The sequence below is a fragment of the Apis dorsata genome, unplaced genomic scaffold (assembly GCF_000469605.1).
Source record: "Apis dorsata unplaced genomic scaffold, Apis dorsata 1.3 scaffold_231, whole genome shotgun sequence".
Taxonomy (NCBI): Eukaryota; Metazoa; Arthropoda; class Insecta; order Hymenoptera; family Apidae; genus Apis; species Apis dorsata.
In genome coordinates this window covers 1,432,101-1,453,301 of record NW_006263513.1, presented here as the reverse complement: position 1 = coordinate 1,453,301, position 21,201 = coordinate 1,432,101, and the positions used below count along the sequence as shown (strand labels likewise).

The 21,201-nt window shown below is 36.6% G+C and overlaps 1 protein-coding gene across 1 annotated transcript in view; it reads left to right on the top strand.

Annotated features, from left to right (window-relative positions):
* The window catches only part of LOC102675044, a 302,188-nt gene that overhangs the window by 8,550 nt on the left and 272,437 nt on the right, over window positions 1-21,201 (top strand). Inside the window, exon 2 of the mRNA XM_031510487.1 lies at window positions 1,923-2,094. Coding sequence (XP_031366347.1) covers window positions 1,924-2,094 — 171 coding nt within the window. The 5' untranslated portion in view covers window position 1,923. The remainder of the gene's footprint in view (window positions 1-1,922; window positions 2,095-21,201) is intronic.

The window sequence follows — 21,201 nt, the reverse complement described above, 5'->3', positions numbered from 1 at the left end:
ATATATATATATATATATTCGATAAATTTTCCAATTTAATTCTTTTGTAAACGAAGTTAAAAAAAATAATATTCTATATGCTTTTCTTATTTTTACATGTAAAACAAATTTCTATCATTTATCTACTTGTATTCATTACCATTAAAATGAACAAATTTTATTTTTGATCATCAAATTTGTACATATATATTAATCTGTATCAGAAAAAAAAATATACATCTATATACCAGAGAAAAATTCATTTCAAATTTTTATTTTACAACGTTTAATGCAAATATGGTAACAGTCTCTTTCATTACTCTATAAAAAAAGATATCGATTTGATAAAAAACGATATTGCATACTAAATAAGATCGAAATCCAATACGAGGAATGGATAATCGTAATGAATCCAATTGGCCTCAACGCTCCTTCCAGTTTTTCGATTTCAATTCGGTGTGGTCGGTAAGGTCACGGTCGTAATGCTCGCCGACATCGTGCGTTGCTATAAGTGCACTTGGTCGGCCGTGTGTGCACGATCTGGCGCGTGCGTAAACACACAAGAGAACAAACTTTCGCGGCGGCTACAGGGGTGAGTTACCCCACCATTCCCGGTGGTAGCTGACAAGCGCGCCGAGCGATCCTCAACCAGCACGTGCAGTCAACTTTAAACGCACATACACACGCTCGTCGCGATGTCCTCCAGTTTAAATCATTGAAAGGCATCACTTTTTGCTCGTGTCCCGCGCTTTGCGCAATTCCGTATTCTTTCTTCGAGTGTTTTATAATTTGAAAACCGTTTACGATGATGACAAAAGTAAGTCGTTCACTCGAGTGATTTAAGGAAAATAAGTTTCAACCATTGTAATAAAAAATCATCTCTCTTCCGTTCGTCGTGAATACTTTTGATTAGAACATTTTCATACATAAGAAAAAAGTGAATGAATTTATGAAGAGAGTGCCAGAGAATAATTTATTTTTGACTAACTTCGATTTTGGATCCGATATTGTTTGTCAAATAATATTTAACTTTCTTTGGAAGATTTCTTTGTCTTGATTTTCTTTTATTAGAACAAAATGAGAATTCGACGATATCTATTATTATTTTTAACGGTGAGACATTTGAATTTGATACGATTGCTCTCGCGAAAAGTTTAATATTCATTCGATATTATATATTATAATATATTCGATATTATAATAGATTATAATAATAAAAAATACGGACATCTATATACGGAGAGTTTGAGCGCGATCACGGGTGTAAACGTTGATATAGAGATGGTGATATAGAGTATAGGTTTATATCGTGGTCAGCGTCGCGGCGCGCGTCATCTTCTATCTCGTTCTCCTCCTGTTCACCCCTCTTTGTCTCGGAAAAGTTTCCGGTGATGAGCTTTGTTGGCCATTTCCCCTACAGGACGGAAAAGTTAAATGCGAAAGTTTTATCCGATATCCAGTTTCACGACGCTGCTGGAAAAAGGGATCTACGCACACCGTTATGTCCAAATTTGGATATCCCTTGATACAATCATAACATTTATAATTTATATTTATACCATTTGACCTGGTGGAAATATTACATGTAATATCACGTGTATTTTTTAAAATTTTATTTGCACGCGTTCCATGCAAATTGACCGAATTATTGGGAATTTTATTATTATTATTTTTTTAATATAAATAACAAATATGGAAATTTATATTATATCGATCAGATTTACAGCAATTGTAACGAATACTCTTTGACATCTCTTCATTATTCATTATTGAAACCATCCATAAATTTCGTTATGCAATTAATATCTATATAACAAATAATTCATACGGTAATTATGTTATTAGCATTTGATGTCCTGTTTACTAATGTACCAGATGCTTAAATATCGAGCATTAATAGTGTCGTTAATGGTTCGATTTTTCTTTTTCTTTTTCTGCGATAGAATGGCGTCAAAGAAGACGAGGCAAAACCATTCTATACAGCATTTACTAGAGCTGCCAAGCAACAGAGAGACAAAATTACCGTTATATTCTGTGAAGGAGTCGACCCAAACGCCACTTATTCCAACCCCTCGACAGGTCCCGGTGACTGTGCTGCATCCCTCTCCGAAAAAGGTAAGTGAAGCATGAATAAGTTATAAAAAATCTTTTGTTGTCATTCAATTTGCAAGAACATAAAGATCAATTACTTTCTTCTTCTTTTTTTCTCCTCGCTGCGTTAACAATCCTTTGAAGAGTTGCGAAATTAAAATTGAATCTGCGTTAAAAATTCACTTACGACGTGTTTTAACGAGGATCCGAGAGATATAATTAAATATAAAATTAATTACTTCCACTATTTAAGTACTAAGAAGTAGCGGATCATTTTCATAACCTTTCCCGACGTTGCGCGTTCTTCATTATGAAACTTATAATTAAAATTCTACAAGTCATTTGTCCTATAATGTCTCGTAAAAGTATAAGTAACGAAGTTTAAAAGTTTAATGACAGAGATGCGACCGTTTGAAGTTTCTTCGAAAATTTTTCTGATCTCGTATAAGATTGGTTGTTTAAAAGTTATTTTTTGAAGTTTTTTTTTTTTTTTTCAATAATTTTTCCACGATGCCCAAATATTAATTGAAATAATCATACATTTTTAAATTTAAAATTAATTTTTCTTCAAGGAACGTAAAAAATGTATTTTTGCTTTCTCATTTGCGAATAATGCTTAATACTTGGCACAATGAGAGTTTTATTTTAAGAATATGCAGCAGTTATTAGAATCCATTGTATTGTAATAATAGTGGAATAAAATATTTAAATGTCGCTAAAATGTAAGATAATATGTTTAATCTATTCTTCACGAATGTTGTAATGTTCCATGTGGTTTGTCCTTTGTTATTACGGAGCTCAGTTTTAATTATTTGTAACATTAAACTCGTTCATACGTACAGAATGAATAGAGTAGCGATTAAACTTTTGTTCGTAAAAAAAAAAAAAAAAAAAATGGGATTGACGAAAAACGTAAAGTGAAACCATCGTAACAGCACAAATTGCTGACGTTTTACTTTATCGTGATTTTTTTATCGATCATTCGGCACTTTGTTATTACTCGTATAAATCTAGATGCTCGAATTTACGTAACAACGGAATAAATAATTTTTAACTTAATTTTCATTATATGATATATTATGATTATCAGGATATCTTTCTTAAAAATAATTTTTAGAATTTTATTAGAATCCTATTTTAATTTTAATAATTTCATTTTGGCATATTTGATTCATGAAATATTAATATATAACATGATTTGAATATTGAATAATTATTTTATTATATAGTTGTATTATTTTATAAATTTCTTTTCTTTTGCAAATTTAATCTCATGAATTCTATTAATTAATTAAATTCATTAAAACTCATGTATAAATTATTTAAATAGAAATGTTTGTATATTTCTTATTATTGTATATTTTATTTTTTAAAGTGAAATTTTAAGATTATCAATATTTTGTAATTACAACTTATTCTTATGTTTTATAAGAATATTATTTACTATTGTATTTTTCAAAGATTATTATTTAAATGATCTATATATGTATAAAATGAAATTATTTTATATAATTTTAAATATATGTAAAAAATATCTTGGTTTTGGTTGATTGAAAAAGTTTTTATTGCAATTGATTATGATTATTCTTTTGTTACTTTTCCATTCTATTTTATCTGGCAGAGAGTCATGAAGAAGGGATTCACGTAACTTGGTAGGGGAAGCTTCGGCTTTCCTGTAAAATAACGATTTTTAAAGTTTCTCGAGGAGTTTCAAACCTTTTCCCACCGAGATTCGTCGACAAAGTTTCCAAAGTTTGAACCGCGTAATTGGAGAGAAAAGGAATTTCCTCTAACCGTACAAAATGGTTTGTACGTTCGATGCTTAAATCTGACGTTATAGATTTTTCTGTTAAAAACTACTTATGATAATGTTATAAAAATTTTCTGAGACAGTAAAGAATACAGTAAGAATAATCTTTAAAACAATATATTATTGATAAATTTAAATATTTTTATTGCAATTTTTCTTTGATTAATTCCATTGGTATACAAAATTATTGTATCATGTAAATTGTTTATTAATGTTCGCAATTTTATATTTAATATCTTCCAAAATAGAAAGTAGAATAGAATATTACCAATCAGTAGTAAATGCCGCTTTAGTCAGACACTACCATTTGATTCTCAGTCGATAATCAAATATTTCATTGCATTAAGAATAAGATGTTTCATATATTATCAGCTTTAATTAGATGAGCTTCAATTTGATGATAATAAATAAAATATAAAATTTTGAATAAAATATTAAAAATATTTGAAGAAGGAAATTATTACCGACAGTACATTCTTATCAACAATGGTTCATAGTTGAGAATGCTTCGTTTCAGTAATATACCGACAAAGTCAAGGTTTATCGGTAAAGTAGATTACTGTGGGGAAAATAATCTGTTATCGACAAATTGTAAGTTAGTTGGAATGAATATTCAAAAACGATGATAAAGATTTTAAAAATACCGATTAATGTTTGATTTAAAAAATTCAAAAATAATGTTTGATAAAAAAATTGAATTAAAAAATTTATTCAAAATATTTAAAATTAAAACCTTTCATATTATTATATTAATTATAAATATAATAATTATAATTGTATATAATATTAAGTAAGTCTATATTCACACTTTCATATTTGTTAAAGATTTGACAAATATATTATATTATTGCTATTTTATTTTATTATTGCTATTAAATTTTTCAAGTTATATAAATAAATTTTTTTTTTAACATTAAAAAAAAACGATTTGGGATATTTTTTAATATTGAAGAAAAATACATTTTTGTCATAATGCATTTGATTTTTCAATGAGATAGAAAAATAACTTATTTTACGGATATTATTTTTATTTGAATTTTTTGAATAACTTTTTAGAGGAAATGTACGTGCTTTACGAGAAAATAATTTGCTATTGAAATGTCTTATGAATGGAATCATGATTCCAACCATGGTTGGAGCGTCTTAAGCATACGTAAGGTAAGGGGTGGAACTGAATTTATGATAATTGCATAAATCAGAGCTTTCCTCCACAATAATGATAATCTATTGGGATAGTTGTGCAAAGTTAGCTATTTAACCAACGGCGTGCATAACGGAAAGAGGGTAAGGGATTTCGTAAGAACTATAAGTAAAAATTGATGCTGTATGATGTAGATTAAAGAAAAAAAGGTTTTCTATTTCTAGAAACAATTATTTTACTTTATGAGTAAATTTTTTAAAATTAAATTTTATTTAAATAGAAATATTATTTATATTAATTATCGATAATTCAATGATAAAATAATATCATTTGCAATAATATTTAATATAAATAGTCATTTTTTAATCATTATATAAGCATCTTACATATAAAAAAAATTATTGTTAAAACATTAGATTTAAATTATTTTTTATTTAATTTAGAAATTTTTTATTTAACGACGAATTAGATATTTGGTTTAGTAGTTGATAAATTGTTTGTTTCAACAATTTAGTATAGATACAATAAAAGTATAGACTTTTAAAAATCAATAGAAATAAAACGTTGCGTTGCTTGAATTTGGAGAAAACGACCATAGATGGTGCCACCAGTATTACTTTCCTCCGCTTCTCGATTTGCGTGATTCTTGAATAAAACTTTATAAGGTAAATTAAATTATATCAATGCTTAATTACTTAATATAAAAATGAAAATAATATAATTTATATATATATATATATAATAGAATATCAATGGCAAAATTTTCCCCGGAAAGTCAGGATCATTAGGGTTACTATTACGATTATGAATAGTAATAAAAAAAAGAATCGTTATAGCTTGAAAATTTTTTTAAAATTCTTTTTTATCATTTCTATTCTATTTATACAATAAAATATTATTTTTAAAAACATTGTTAGTTCTATAACAAAATGAGTCTCTCTTCTTAATTTTCATGCAATTAAAATTTCAATTTTCTAAATGTAAACTCTTACTAATTAATATTATGAAAAAAATTGTACAGCTATAAAAATATTTCTATCCAACCAAGACGGAATTAGCGATCGTTCGCTTTGGTGGAGAGCTGAAAAGACGAGGCACAGTACCCTTTAACTTTGTCGAGCTGTCATACTGATCGGGGTTGGAGCGAACCCTCTAATTCTCTCGGTGGGAGTAGCCACGCGGTTGAGTGAATTTTTATGAATGAATGCGCGAGGATACCTAGATCCAAGGCTTTGGAATGCGCACCCTGTTTTCACCCCTGTACCTATATTTACGTCAGTGACTCTCAATTTGAAGTTCTCGTAACCTATAAAACCAATAGGGAACGATGTTGCCATTAAAACGCACCCCTTTGGGGTGAATAGGCTTAAAAATAAATCGAATTGTCTTTTGATCATTCGTTTTGTTTCTACCTAGATTTTTAGTTCTTTGTGCTCTGATGTATCGAGCTAATTTAAATATCTAAATACATTCAGATGTCAATTCATTTTATTTTCAGAATGTTATTCTTATAATAATAATTTTGATTAAAATTTACCTTTATTTATTTCGAAATGCGTTATTTATTTTATTCAGATTCTTTTAATTAAAATTTTAATTAAGTGAAAACTTTTTAACTTAAAATTTTTCATTTTTTTCAATGAATGGAAAAAATTACATTCACGTTTCGTATATACTTTTTATACACGTTTCTTTTTTACGTTTTATTTAGTATTTTGAAATGTCGAGGGTTGAAGTATATAGAAATAATATCATACGTCATTCACGTATCATTGTCGTTTATGCTGTAGCATAAAGCTTCTTCTTTGGTTTGAACATTTTTGCACGGGATGAAAATCATAATTGTGCACCAATATCATCACACTCTTACACTCTAACTACAAAGGGACTTTTGCAGAAGGGTCTGAGGCTGAAAGTGTTAGCGGGAGTACAAAAGAAGGCTTAACCCTCCGTAACCAGAGGGGAGTTTATAAAAATCGTGTCAATTAGGCCTCGAGAAAGAAAGGCAGGTCGAGTAAGGTGTTCTGTTGGACAAGGGCTCTAAAGTTCGCATTATAAAGAGATCGTTGACAAGCAATTTGCCTTTCGAGCGGCTCTTAATAAAATTTTGCACCTTCTTGTCGATGCATCAGGAATTTTTAACCGTGTCTTTATTAATTTTTATTATATTCGAAGTATAAATTTGTAATATAGATTTGATCGAAAACGATGAGGTTTTTTTTTTTCTTTCATTAAATTTTTATTATTAATTTTCTCTCTTAATACTTTATTCGAAGGAAGAAGCTTATCTCATTCAAATTTCTGTATTCTTGCTTCGGAATCTCGACGTTTAGAATAAGGAAAAGGGTCGATTGGACCTAGGCAGAGCTTCAGGCGAGGATTAGCCCGCGGGGTATTGTAACGTCGTAAATACATCCCCTTTTTACCCCTCGAGCTTGAACTCGAAGATAGACTTCCCTCGTCGTCTGTCGGTAACGCTATTGACCATTGTCACCGACTTCACATTTTAACATGGGGAAATAAAATAATTACATTTCGTTACATCGCATATATAAAACAAGCAAAATTCTAAGTTTCAAATTAATTTTCCATTGAAATTATCGAAAATCCTAATCTTAATAACTCAATCGAATTTTTATTAATTTCTCGATTAAGTTAATCAACTCGAGCTCGCTTCATCGATCTCCACCATTCCCCGTTTGCTGATTTAGCGGCCATCTTTATTATCAAACGCGATCACGGGTTATAATTCCGATGGGGTCGGTAGTAGTTTTTCGTCAGGATGGGGAAAAGATTAGGGAAAGCATTCCACCGAGGCACTTTGGCCAATGTCGTCGTTTCGATACTTACACCCCTTATTCCCAGCCCTGTCTTCCTCTTCCTATTTCCAAACCGTAGCACCCTCCGGTTTTCTATCTGGTTTGCCGATATCGAAGAGGGAGAAAGAGAGAGAGAGAGATAGAGGGCAAGAGGACCCCTTTTCCGCGGAACGATATCTCGAAGCGAAATCCCGGTCGGTCTCGCGCTTATAGTAGTCGAAATGGAAAGGGTTGCACGCGAAGGGCTCCGGAAGGACTGCGGGGTTATAATGAAATATAGGCTCGTTCCGCTTCGTATAAGACTGCATTAAGATTATACGTTGGCGCGCTCCTTGGCGACCGAAGAAGGTCGAAATAAACGCGAGGTGGGGGTCTGGGGGGGAGGGCGGTATGGGGACGTAGCTGGTGGCTAAAGGGGTAAGGGATTCCTCCTACGGTGTTTTAATCAAGCCGGATTTGCTGCGGCAAGCCGTGGTTCCAACTTTCATTTTAGCCAACCCCGCCCTGACAACCCGTGCACGAACGTTTTCGTCCGCTTCTCTTTCTCCGCCTACACTCTTCTCCCTCTTGCTCTCTTATTCTTCCGACCTTTCCGCGGCTCGTTTCATCTCTCTCTTCCTCTCTCTTTCTTTCTCTCTCATGTACAGACACGTACACGTACTTTCCGTTTCTCTCTTACTCTTTTCCTAGGACGATGTTCGTCAGACACCTATACGAAGTGTTTGTCCTGCATTAAAACGCTATTTCTGTTTCGCGGGGACGCGTGATCCTGGCGATGTTGTCCTCCTTAAGAAACTCTGGGAACGAACGTCGGGGGTTCGGCACGTCGCGATTAAGTTATTAACTCCGATTGAAACGGAACGCCGGAGAAAGATGTACTTTTCGCGTGATGTAATGCTTAAACCGCCGACCGAAGAACGAAAGGGATTAAATGTCGAAGTTAGTAGCTTATCATTACACAAATACTTATTTGACTGTAGGAAGAAAAATGTGTTGGATCGGGGAATATGAAATATATATTCGTTTGTTATAATAATTAATCGCAAATTTTTCTAGTTGCAATTTATTTTTAACTGTTGCATTTAACGTTAGTTTATTTTCAATCTATATTATACGTAGTCGCGTTGCTTTAATACAAATCATCAAGTTTGATCAGACGAAACATCAAACATCCCTCCGGAAGTCGAAAACTTCCACTTTTCTTATTCGTTATTGTCAAACATCGCTCCCTTCCTTCGAAAATGAACCGTCTAATACTTTAGTTAGCACTTCCAATACAGATTACGCGAAGAACTCCCCCTTTTCGGGGAGGCGTTTATATATATTCTTTGCTCTTTCGATATAATTGATTCTTCGAGTCTCAAGAATCGATTCTTCATAATTCAATTCCTATTTTTGCTTCATTTCTGTATTTATCATCTAAATAAAAGAGGGTGTAATCTTATATATTTTCCATAGAAGAACGTGCTTAATTATATTAATTACATTACACGATATTTTCTATTTCAAATGAAAATAATAGAAAGAAATTTAGAACAAGTTTTTTTAATATCCTACATTGGAATATAAAATTGACGAACTTTTAAAAAAATTCGTTTTCTTCAAACAATGTTTATTCCGTTTAATTCAAATTCGCGAAAAATCGATTACTATCGAGATTCCATCCTTCCATCCTTCCTCGTATCGATCTAGAAAATAGCTTCTCTAGTCGGAGATCCAAAGGAAACGAAACTACTAGACTAATAGGACTAATCTCCCGATCACAATGCCCGCGTCGACAAAGATATTCGTAGGTGGAATTCGTTTCATCTTGGGCCAAGCTTAAGCCGAGCATGTGGAAGGGAAGGTGGGTAGATTGGAAGGAATGAACATAGAGCAAACAATATGGCGTCAGCCACGAGAAACCCGAACCGTTGCTGCGGACCGGTCAGTATGCAATATGCTAAGGTTCTGCTTTTCCCCACCTCCTTCTTCCTCCTCTACTACTAGCCGAAAATTCACTGTCCGTCTCGCTCTCTCACCCCCTCGCTCTATTCCTCCTTCTGGTCCTCTATAACCTCCGAATCCTTGGGTTTGGGAATTTAATTACAGTATAGTGCCTACATTGTAGCCCCAGCCGGCCCGGAAATAAACTCCCCATTGTCGCGGCACAAAGCTTCTATTTGTCACGAGACCTGGGCGTTCGACACCCTTGCGACGCACGCCACCCCCGCGCGCCACCTGCCCCCTCCGTGCCTTTCGATATCGACTTTTCCGACAGCGCCACGACTTATGTCGCTACGCGCGATAGAACGCGACTTAGTTAATAAGCGGAACCGGGTGAAAGCAGGTCGTGAAATTTTTTTTCAAACCGCGAAAGAAACAGGAAGCGATTCGACAGAAAGCATCGATTAGGTTTCGAATCTTTCGATCGTTCGTTCAATTGTGTAAAAAAAATAAAATTCATCTTTATATATTTTCATTAAAAAAAAAAATCTTAATCATGTCGTAATAATTTGTTTTTGAAATAAAGAAGAGAAGAGAAATGATGATTGCGTATTTTAAAATTTTAAATAAATGGCTGAATGGAAGATTGATATTTTTTTTTTATTTTGTAATTTTTTTTTAAATTATTTTATTGTACTGTGTATGTTATATATTATATATAAAGTCTATCTCTGAATTCTTAAGCGATGTATTTTTGCTAAAAAGAGACGGTATGGAGAAGTAGATATCGCTTCATTTACCGTTATACATTATGAAGAAGATTATCCGAGTAACCACAGCCTAACAATCTCCCTGTTCCTGCTTCTTCGCGAACTTCGATGTAATAAGTAACAACGCCATTTAATTATAAATGCTCGCACCCGAGAAACGAACTTATCTAGCTCCCACTTTCCGTTTAATCCTAACTGTGGGATAGGGTACACAGAATCGTACGTTAGAATTTAAGCCATTTCCATACCAACAGGGAGTCTGTCTTCGCTGTAAATTATTCTCACTATTAAATTAATTAAGTAATTGATTAGTGTATTTAAAGTAGTTGGAATAGAAACCCCGATGTAGAAAGCGTTTTTTTTTCTTCCCCTCTCCGATCAAGTTAATTACAAATTCCATTTAATTACTTTCTACTTAAGTACGTTATCTAGTAAAATTTCTACATAAGCTCTCCGTGATCAAATTTAAATGAGGTTATTACTTTCGAAAATAATTTGCATCCTTGGAACTTTGTCTATTATTCCGTATTACAAATATCGTCATATTGCAAATATTCTTCCCATAATATATTCGATCGTTAAACGAGGTTAAAAATTTCGATATCCCCCCCTCCCCAGTTTCCTTTGCCACCGAATGATGGGGGCGAGCAGCGATAAAATCGGCAGGAATGGCACAGGATAGTGTCTCTTTCGGGGAGGCGTTCATCCCCTTCGAGTGTCGCGATGAATCGAGGGTCGGGGGTGTTTCATTGAGCATTAACGATCGCAACGTTCTTCGATGGGTGTTATTGCGCCGTGGCACGCGTCTTCTCCCGCGGTGCCATCAAACGATCGTCGAGGAATAGTTTTGTCTCTCGAACGACCGCGATCGACCGTAATGCGATATTTGGATCCAGGATCGTCCTCTAGGGATCTAAAGCCTTTTCTCTACTTTACGATCCGAGATAATGGCGATGGTATTTTTTTTTTTTTTTTTTAAATTTTTCTCCACCAGACAACGAGATTATTGGTCCGTTCAAAAGGGGCAATAGGAATCAAGCGCCACGTCTCGATTAGCAACAGTTTCGCCGTCGATTCTACGAGTGAAATTGTGTTCGTACGTGCCGTCATCGTCGGCTCATAAATATAACTACGAGCATAGTACTGCTCTTCCATTCGCCAAACCTCTCCTGCATCGGACCGTAAAGCCCCATAATTATTCACTCGTCGTTAAATCGGCCGCCTACGCGGCAGTTACGGCTTCCCGTCGGCTAAGTGTACCGTGTATAGTGACTACATGTTACTAGGATGCTTGCATATGTGATAGCGGATTAGTGTTCTATTGTGAACGGTTTCGGTTTCGCTGGACGAGCCGTACTATTGTTAACTGTTCGCGAATCGAATTAGAAACATTTTCTCCTTCAACTTTTGAAATGAAAAGAGATATTAACAGTTTCTATTCAATTTTAAAAAGATCGAAATACGTAGAAAATAATATTTATAACGAAAAAAGAAAAAAAAAATGAAGGAAACGAAGAAGCAAGATGCTGTTTCCTTCTCAAAGATATTACAGTTTATTCTCAATAGAGCAGTGACTGATCATAAACATCTTATTCTACTTACTACTAATTTATCGTCTTATGAAATATACCCTCCCGAGTATATAATTAGTTTCTCTCAAACTTTAAACGTTAAACAATTAATTTGCATAATAGTATCAATTTGCATAATAAAATCAGCGAAACCAAAACGATATCGTATTAAATCGAGCCCGATTATTACAAAAAGCCCGATTCCTTTTAATTGACCGAACGAGAGAACGCAATTTCCCTCTCGATTATCGGCCTGCATGCACCTGCGCTCGCGAGACGCAGTCGAGAGGGAACGAAAGCGAGCGCGGGAAGGTAGAGATAAGGGGTGGGTGGTGGTGGTGAGGAGGGGTGAAGGAGGGACAGCAAAAAAGAAACGATTGAAGCGTGGAAAAGTTTCCGATGAAATCGCGAGTACCCTCGAAACTTGCAGCTTGAAACGGTCGGGCTCGCGGATGCACGGGATTCGACGGAAACGGGCGGAAACGGTTTCATTTTAGGTGGATGGCGACGGTGGCGGCCCTGTTTGAGGAAGGGGTGTGGCGGGGGTGGCGGATACGCCGGTGCAGGGCCTTAATTGCCCGCGAGTTAATTAAACTGTAATTCAATCGCGCGAATTCGCCGATGTTTTATCGTGGCGCGACGCGCCGTTAAGTTTGTACTTTCTGATGCGCTCGTTACAGAAAGTATATATCGGGGCGGCCGTGTTTTGCGTGTACGCGGAAGAATTATGGGGATTTACCCTTTTGCTGAAATCGAATAAACGGTTTCACGGAATAACGGGAAGGGGAGGGGGATTGAAGGGTTTAAGTCGAATCGGTCTGGTTTAAAGTGTGATACAATATAGAACGATAGAAGGCTATATCTTTTCAAATATATAGAATAATATAGCCGAAATAAAACGTTCAATTCATTCGTGTTGTAAATTTGCTTAATCTCAACGTACGTGATAGATAATAATAATGAAATTACAATTCTTCCTACGTTCTATAAAATATACGTCTATAAAATATCAATCTATGAAGTAAAATCTGACACGATGTTGTCAATATTGAGAATACGAAACGATTTTTAAAGAAACAATATTGGCAGGAATAGAATAAAAAATTTCCTCGCTGTTCCCTTACATTACATCCGTTTCATCCACCGTGAAATTTCTGGTAAATTACGCCAGCGGATTTCTTAGATCAATGATGAGGTAAGGCCAGCGAGGGTTGCTTATTGTAATTATCCCTTCGGAGTACGTAGGGCCTACCCTTGGCCAACCTCCCATCGCACACGCTCCCGGGCTCGATTGTTCTTGCTTGCATGGCCCCATGCGCCACGTCTATGAAATTAAGCGTACCACCCTTCTTGCCGAAATACGGCTGTTCTGTCAAGACCTCGCCCTCCCTTCTCCTTCGCGTATCTTCCGTTCGCCCTTAATTTCTCCACGATAATTGCCGCCTCGTCTTCGTGTCGCTTACGAAGGCGATCGACGATGATTTTCGATGGAAGGGAATCGCAAAAGATAATTTACATTCTTTCGAAAGTATCGTGTCATCCTCGAGAAAGAATTGCATTCGATGTAATTTAAATTATTACTTGTCTCTGTATCGAAAAATAAACGTTTAATTTTTATATCGTTTTAAACAAAAGATGTAAATTTATCAACGGATAGATTATAATAGCATTACGCGTTTCCTTGTATTTTTCTATATCTTTTCTGACATAATTGCTACCTCATCGTCGTGAATAATCGTTCCTCATCGACGATTAATGATTATCCTCTCACGCGGAAACAAAATTGCATTCCTTCGAAAGTCTCGTTTCATCGTGAACAATTACCAATTCTCGTAGAAGTAAGAATCATTTTCTTCGTTATCTTTTGATTCGTTCCAGGGATTAAATTTCCATCGTTAATTTCACTTTAACATTCACTTCGATACGATCTGAGATACCTTTCTTTCTCAAGTTTTGGCTTTCTCAGTTCGATTGCATTTTTTTTTCTTCTTTTTTTTTTTTTTTATCAAAAACTGCGTGTCAGTAAATTCGTGCCACGTAGCACGAGCCATGCACTTGGCCGATGTGTTTGACTTTACGCCGGATACATATTTCAATCGTCGTAACGGAAGAAGCAAGCAGGTCGTGGGCGGTGGTTGTTTGCCGGTGACCAGAATTTAATATTCATCCAATCAGGGGGTAAACCTACCGCGCCCGAGGGTGTCGCTGTTACCTCCAACTCCCTTTTCCCCCTGACCTCCATAACTCACTGCATATTTGTTCTTCCCGAAAGAGTCAATAAAAAAAATTGCGGTCGTCACTATGAACAAATCCATGGTGTATGGTGGATTGAACGTCAACCTGGCATCAGAGATTAGACCAGAATTTTTTATCAGCTCGCACTCGATTCGTCTCGTAAATAATAATAATTCAATAACCTGCGTGAACCGGTCAACTGCGTGAACGTGGACTAATTGACAAATACTTTGCATATTTCCCATTTCGCCCGATTTCTTTGCAAACGGTTTTTGCTCGAGACCACGGGAAAAGAAAGAATACAGCGAGACGAGTTCGCCGTAGAATTTCGGTAGCTGACCGGCATAGAGGGTAATTTAATTTGTATTATGCCAGCACCGGCTTGTACCCTTGTTTCGTAAGCATTGCGGGCCAAACTCAGTAACAAACACCGCGGATTCGTTCGATCAAACTTAATTAGCGCCGAATTCCAGACATAATTAAATTCGACCGGCGTGCAATTTCGCGGAGATAGGAAGCTCCGTTAGACAGAAGGCCAAGGGGGAAGCATGTAAAAAGCCGAAAACGAGGAGAGAGAGAGAACGAGAGAAGATCGAGGATAAGGAAGAGGAAAAGGGAGAGGAAAAAAATTTTACCCCGGAACGAAACGTATCCACGAGTCGAATATTGTACGGATTGGATTATTTCTATTGGCCCGTAAATCCTCTCGTCCGTCGATATCGTAAATCTCTGCTTACGTCCCATTATTACAACGTTTAGTTGATTTATCTAAAATCTTTCCTCCGTTATATATATATATCTTCGCTCGTGTCGGTAAATTCTCGATGTCCCCCGTTTCGTGGCGCTTTCGCGCTCGAGATTGGCCAACGGTTTTTGCCGGTTAAGACATATTGAATTACCAGAGATTCGGTGATGAACTACATGTTTTCTTCACGCCCGAGCTCTGCCAAGGAGCTTTATTTAGAAGATCTTGGGATGGTTTGATGGTTAACAGTTTACCGGGGCACAAAGATTTCACGAGTGTCCTGCGAAGAGGATGATAAACGTGGCCAATAACGCCACTGGCATTCCCGCTGACGAAAGACGAGAGATAGACGCAGAGAGAGAATTTCTGGAATGCTTACGGAGTTTAGAAGGTAGCCCTTACGTTCTTAGCTGTACCCTTTCACTCCTCGAGGCGGTACACCGGTCCATTCTGAATATCCTTCTCATTAATTATAAGAAAACATTGTCTCTGTGACCATTTATATTAACGATGGTATTCCCCAGATGCTTTAGTTCCCCGTATATGCATCTGGAAACTTGATTCGTTGCGTTATATTTGATGCAATATTTGTAACGACACGATTAATCGTCAATGATCAAGGGGAATAATTTGTACTTCATTTATTAACGTCTCGAGAAACGTCTTCAAGCGTTATTCTAATAACAAGTGGCATTAATCATTGGCATACCAAGTTGTGATTAATATGATTGTTCAGTTTAGGATATAGCTGAAACTTTGTCGAGGATAAAATCAAAATAAAGAGATCTTATTATTGATCTCTTCGAATCTCTTTTTTCGACATATTTCACAGAAAATATCTTCGAATGATATCATCGAAGCTGAACGCGTGTACATTCGTAGAAGCATTTCGCGAATCAAATCTTCCCCTCGAGTAATCTCAAGTTAAACAACGAACTCTAAACACGATCTTCCACTCGAAGACGGATACACTTAACAAATGGATTAATCTGTACACGTATATAGCGTAAACAGCTTTTATCAACGATTACGTCCAACGTGAAATGAATAAAAACCAGGCATAAGAAAGTGAACTTATCAAAAATGAATTAGCAGAGGAGGGGTGAAAGATGAGGAAAACAGAGAACACGGTTTCGCTTCCAGAAGGAAGAGTCTGGATCGTGTATAAAGGAGTTTGAAAACGAAGGAGGACGCCTTGTCATCACCCTTTGACCATCGTTGTCATCCCCTCTTTCGAGAATCAAACGTGATCCCATCATAACCTTCTCCCACGCTATTTCTCTCAATTTCTCTGCGTCCTTCCACGGACTTTCAGTCCTCGGTGCCGAGAGCGTGATCAATGAACGGCGCAGATGCTGTTTCGGACTGTTGCGGAGTATTGTGCACCTAATCGCCCACCCTGTCACTTTGACCGCATCCAGGGGACTAGCGTGGGGATCCCTTGGGACGACGGCCCATAAATCGAAAGTTCGAGGCTTTCCCGAAGGGTAACGTGTACCCCCATACCCCGTTATCGACGTATTCCTGCGTTAACATAAGACCGAGCAGCGATTCGCCTCCGGCTACTCTTCATCAGTTGCGGGATTACCACCTGGATCGTTTGAAATCAAGCTTCCTAAGATACATTATCGTCGTGATTTATATTTACCCCTTATATTTCGATCAAATGTGGCAAGGGAACTTGTCCTTCTTCTTAACGAAGTTTCTTTCTTAACGATTTAAACAATAATTTTATTTATTTGTTTCTCGAGGCAATCGATTGGAATTTAATCAATTCTTTTATTCTTCTTTTTTTTTTTATCATACTTGGATGTTGCTCGAATGTCAAAAATCTTTCAGACAAATATATGTTATATTATTTGACACACTCTTCCATGAATCATCCTGATTAAATTTTTTGACAAATTTAAACAAAAATAGCATAATTTTTTTTCTCGTTCTCTTCAAACGGTCACGCTTTCACGCGTGTAAATCGATTCTAATCTTCTGGATAACGGCTCCCGATAAAAGAAGGCCGTCTTAGCCGCGAAGTTGGCTTGTACGGCACAGATTGTGGTTGGAAATTAGGGTGATTACCAGCTTTTCCTCCTGGCACCTATTGAAGCTGCGAAAGGGGCCAGGTGACGGGGTGATAGCTGCGAAGGGGTGGCGCGCGCTTCCCATCGTAGGATCCACCTCTTGTCAAGTTTAAACCCGCTACGTGACTAAGTTGCAAGCGGCCTGCTAAGATGTCCTGCTAATTTATATGTTCGCGTTAACTTGCGTTCACCCCCTCTTGTACTTCCACCTGCATCCCACGTCCTTTACATCTCGACAAGAGGGGGAGGGGGAGGGAGGGAGAAGGAGAAGGGGAGCGCGAAGGAAGCTTCTGGCTAGAGAGGGCACGGGTCGCATAAGTAATCGCTGCTATCTTACCCGACAGATGCGTTAAAGATCCCTTGCGATGAACCATACGATTTCTAATTATCCTTTCTAATATTTAACGTAGGAGAAGATTGAACTTTAGTAGCTTTACATTTTTCCTACAAATTTAACATCAGTGAAGATGAGATGTATAAACGAAGTTTTGTTGTTTGAGAATAGAAAAATTTTTCGTGTGTATTTTTTTTCATTGAATTTGAATCTGATTCCCTTTTTTTATCGTGTTATGTCAATCATTTTATCGCGGAATATATATATATGTTTGGTTTAATTATATATATATCAGTTTAATTTTAAAAGATATACAGATATGTATAAATTACGATACAAATTATTTATTGAATTCGTGGAACATTAATTTGGATAATAAATGACATCGAAAGGGAAGGGTTATCGTTTCTGAGAAAGCAATCGAGTTAGCTGACGTCTTAGCAGAATCTCTCTCTTTTGAGAGAGATCTATCCGAACTAAGACGGTACCCTTTTCTTCATCGATAGCGAGAGATATCATCAAAGGAATCACGCTTACCTGAAGAGGTCAGGTTTAAGGAGCCGGATACCGGTTCTAAGGGTGAACTTTCTGGTCGAACCTCAAGAAGGCCGAACCGCAAAAGCCTCATGGTTTGAGCCCTGTGTATCCTGATGAATCGTTTGGTGTCTGCGTCTTCTTTGAAGCGTTCACTAGGCGACCATCGTTCATTAGACTTAATCGGACAGTTCCTTCATCTCCGTTTTCTTCGGTTCCCCCTTCTTTGAGGGAAGAACTTCTAAAACCAAACGCGTTTTGTCGCTTTGCCTAACCTATTCGTATGCCAAGATACGATGTACGAAACAATTAGTAAAGTGTAATTTGCCTGCCACGAATTCTCTTCTTTTCTTCTTCGTGCAATTTTGATCTTCCATCGATAACGTTGATAAAGAACTGTCAAAATTTTTCTCATTCACAAACATTCGGTATTTTCCTCGCGTAATTTTGCTCGCGTTCACGGCATCCAGAAACATCGATCAAAGCGAAGTACACACGTGGGGCACAATAAGCCCTAAACAACATTGGACTACAAAGGAGTAGATGGTATCGATCTTGGGAGAGAATGCGTGGCAACGGTACCCCAATTAGGACCCCTATGACCCACACGTCCTCCAATGTGGCAGAAACCCACATGCTGAGGATGCATTCGCGCGTGAATATTTGCCTAAGTGATTGCTCGCCTTGAGACGACAACCGTTCGATCCATCCACGAAACTGCCCAGTCTCTTCGCCGATGTCTCCTTTCCAAAGATCCCCCTCCTCTCCAAAGTATACTCAGAACTTCGTACTTCAACTTCCTTGGGCGTTGAACGCCTTTGGAAAACTTAAAACAGCCTTCTTGAAGATGTAGATAGGAAGGAGGAACATGCCTCGTAATGTTCGTTCACGTTTTCTACGCATTCCCTGGAATCTTGCAGTTTCTTTCCTCGACTGAACCGAAGTCGAAGAAATTATACTACGATTTATCCACTTGCTAACATTTTTACATCGATTTTACATTTTCGATAGAAATTATTCGACGAATCATCGTATTCAGAATTAAACAAATCGAAATTACACGAATCTTTTAAAATATCTTTTTAGATTCGTCGAACCTTAAGATCCTCGAACTTTAATTCCAATTCCAAAACATCTTTATTAATCATATTTCATCGTTATTCTCTACTCTTCCACGTCAATAATCCCTGCAACGATTAGTTCTCACGTAAGCCAGCTGTTGGGCCAGTGCCTCCGACAGGATTTCGCGATTCATAGACCCTTATCAAAACTGTGGTACGAGTTGCTCTCCGGGTCTTGAAGGTTACGGTTGATTTCTCGTTCCTGCACCATCTCCCTTCCACGCGTCCCTCTATCCGCTCTATTTTGCGCGTCCCGTCTTTCTCGTCGATATAAATCATGAGTGGTGCAGGGTGGCTTACCCCTGTGCACCGAAATCGGGAGGGGAGAGGCAGGAGTGGATCTCGTATCCAGATCGTTGGTCCAGGCATGGTCCAAGGAGTGGCAAGCAAGGGTCGCTTTCCTCGACAAAGGCAAGATCAGTACATTACAGATAAAGCGAACGACTCGCCCGTCCGGGAGTTTTTTAAGCCATAAATTTCATGGTTAAGAGGGAGCAAGTTGAGAAAGAAAAGAGAGATGGAAAGAAAGAAAGAGAGAGGGAGAGGGAGAAGGAGTGTTTGCCGAACTGGTTCCTTCCTTCCTAACTCAATTGCCGCGACACGGTGATCTATGGTGGTTGGGGAACGACAAAATCACAGGAGCTGCGTCCCCGTGCCCCGGATTTTCTGCCAATCGAAAGACTTTTCCACCTTGTTCCGCTGTTTCAATCGATTCAGCATATTTCGGATGGAAAATCCTCCATCGGGATCGAAATTATATTTTTCTCGAGGAAGTCTTGTCAAATTTTTATCGGTATCAGCATTCCAAAAACTCGAAGTTCGCGAAGAAGAATTTTATGAAAATTGTTATCAAGGTAATTAATTAATAAATTGTAATTAATTTTTCGATAAAAAAATTGGTAAGATTTTCAAATGAAATTCTACGATGATATATATATTTCTTACAAAAATGTAAAAGAAAATTAGGGGATTGAATTCTCGAACAATTCTAAATTTCCCTATTTTTCCTCGCTCGATTCTCATCTCACGATACAATTAAAGGAAGTATTGCGAGTTAAAGTCAAATGAAAAGACGAAGAGATGAAAGAAGTAAGAGGTATCTTTTAACGAAACGGTCTAATGACTGGGAATCCTCTTTATGGTTTACAAGAAGTTTGACCCTTGAGGAACGTGGGAAGGAGAAGAAAAAGCCAGCGTCTAGTTTCGATATAGATGTCCTCGTCTCTTTCGAAGGGTGGCACCCTTCCTTTTTTAAGCCATAAATTGTTCACGGTAGAACCTCCACGCTGAGGTGCCTCGAGACAAAAGAAAAACCTTGTCGGGAGAGCGTAATGTATTTAACTGAAGTACCCGGCGCAGATTACGACGGGAAATATTGTGAACGAAATCAGGTATTCTTTCATAATACCATTTGCGTCGCCTTTTTCAAATCCTATTCAAACGATCTTATTTTCAAATGTGACGAACGAATTAACTTAATACTTTTATTATTATTATTATTATTATTATTATGAATATTATTTATAATTGTTTAGAGAGTTAAAGATATAGAAAAATGATGATATATAGTTATATTTATATTTATATAGAATATTCAAAAAGTTGATCAAAAGATTGATTTAGTTCTATATTTTCTTCACTTTCTTATTTGTTTCCAATATAAAACTGTTAGAAATGGGGCAAAATTGAAAGATTCATCTCCTAAACTTTTTATTACGATAATGCATAAAATATTTTTAAGTTTTCATTCTTATAAAAAAAAAAAAAATTGAAATATTCCAACATTTACAATTTTAATTCATTCTTCTTCTCGTTCATCTCGAATTCGCGAATACCTAAAAAAGTATATAAAATTATTAAAAAACCAGGAGAAATTTCACGAACTCGAAACGTTCTAATCCAAAGCTATTCACGGTATAATTCCAGCAGGCTGTTCGATTTTACGAGTGGCGAAATCCTAACGCGGAATATACGTGGTATTTCCACACAGAGTTCTTCGGAATTTCGTTTCGGTCCCGAAGGAATTCGCGAGGTCAGAATCCCAGGA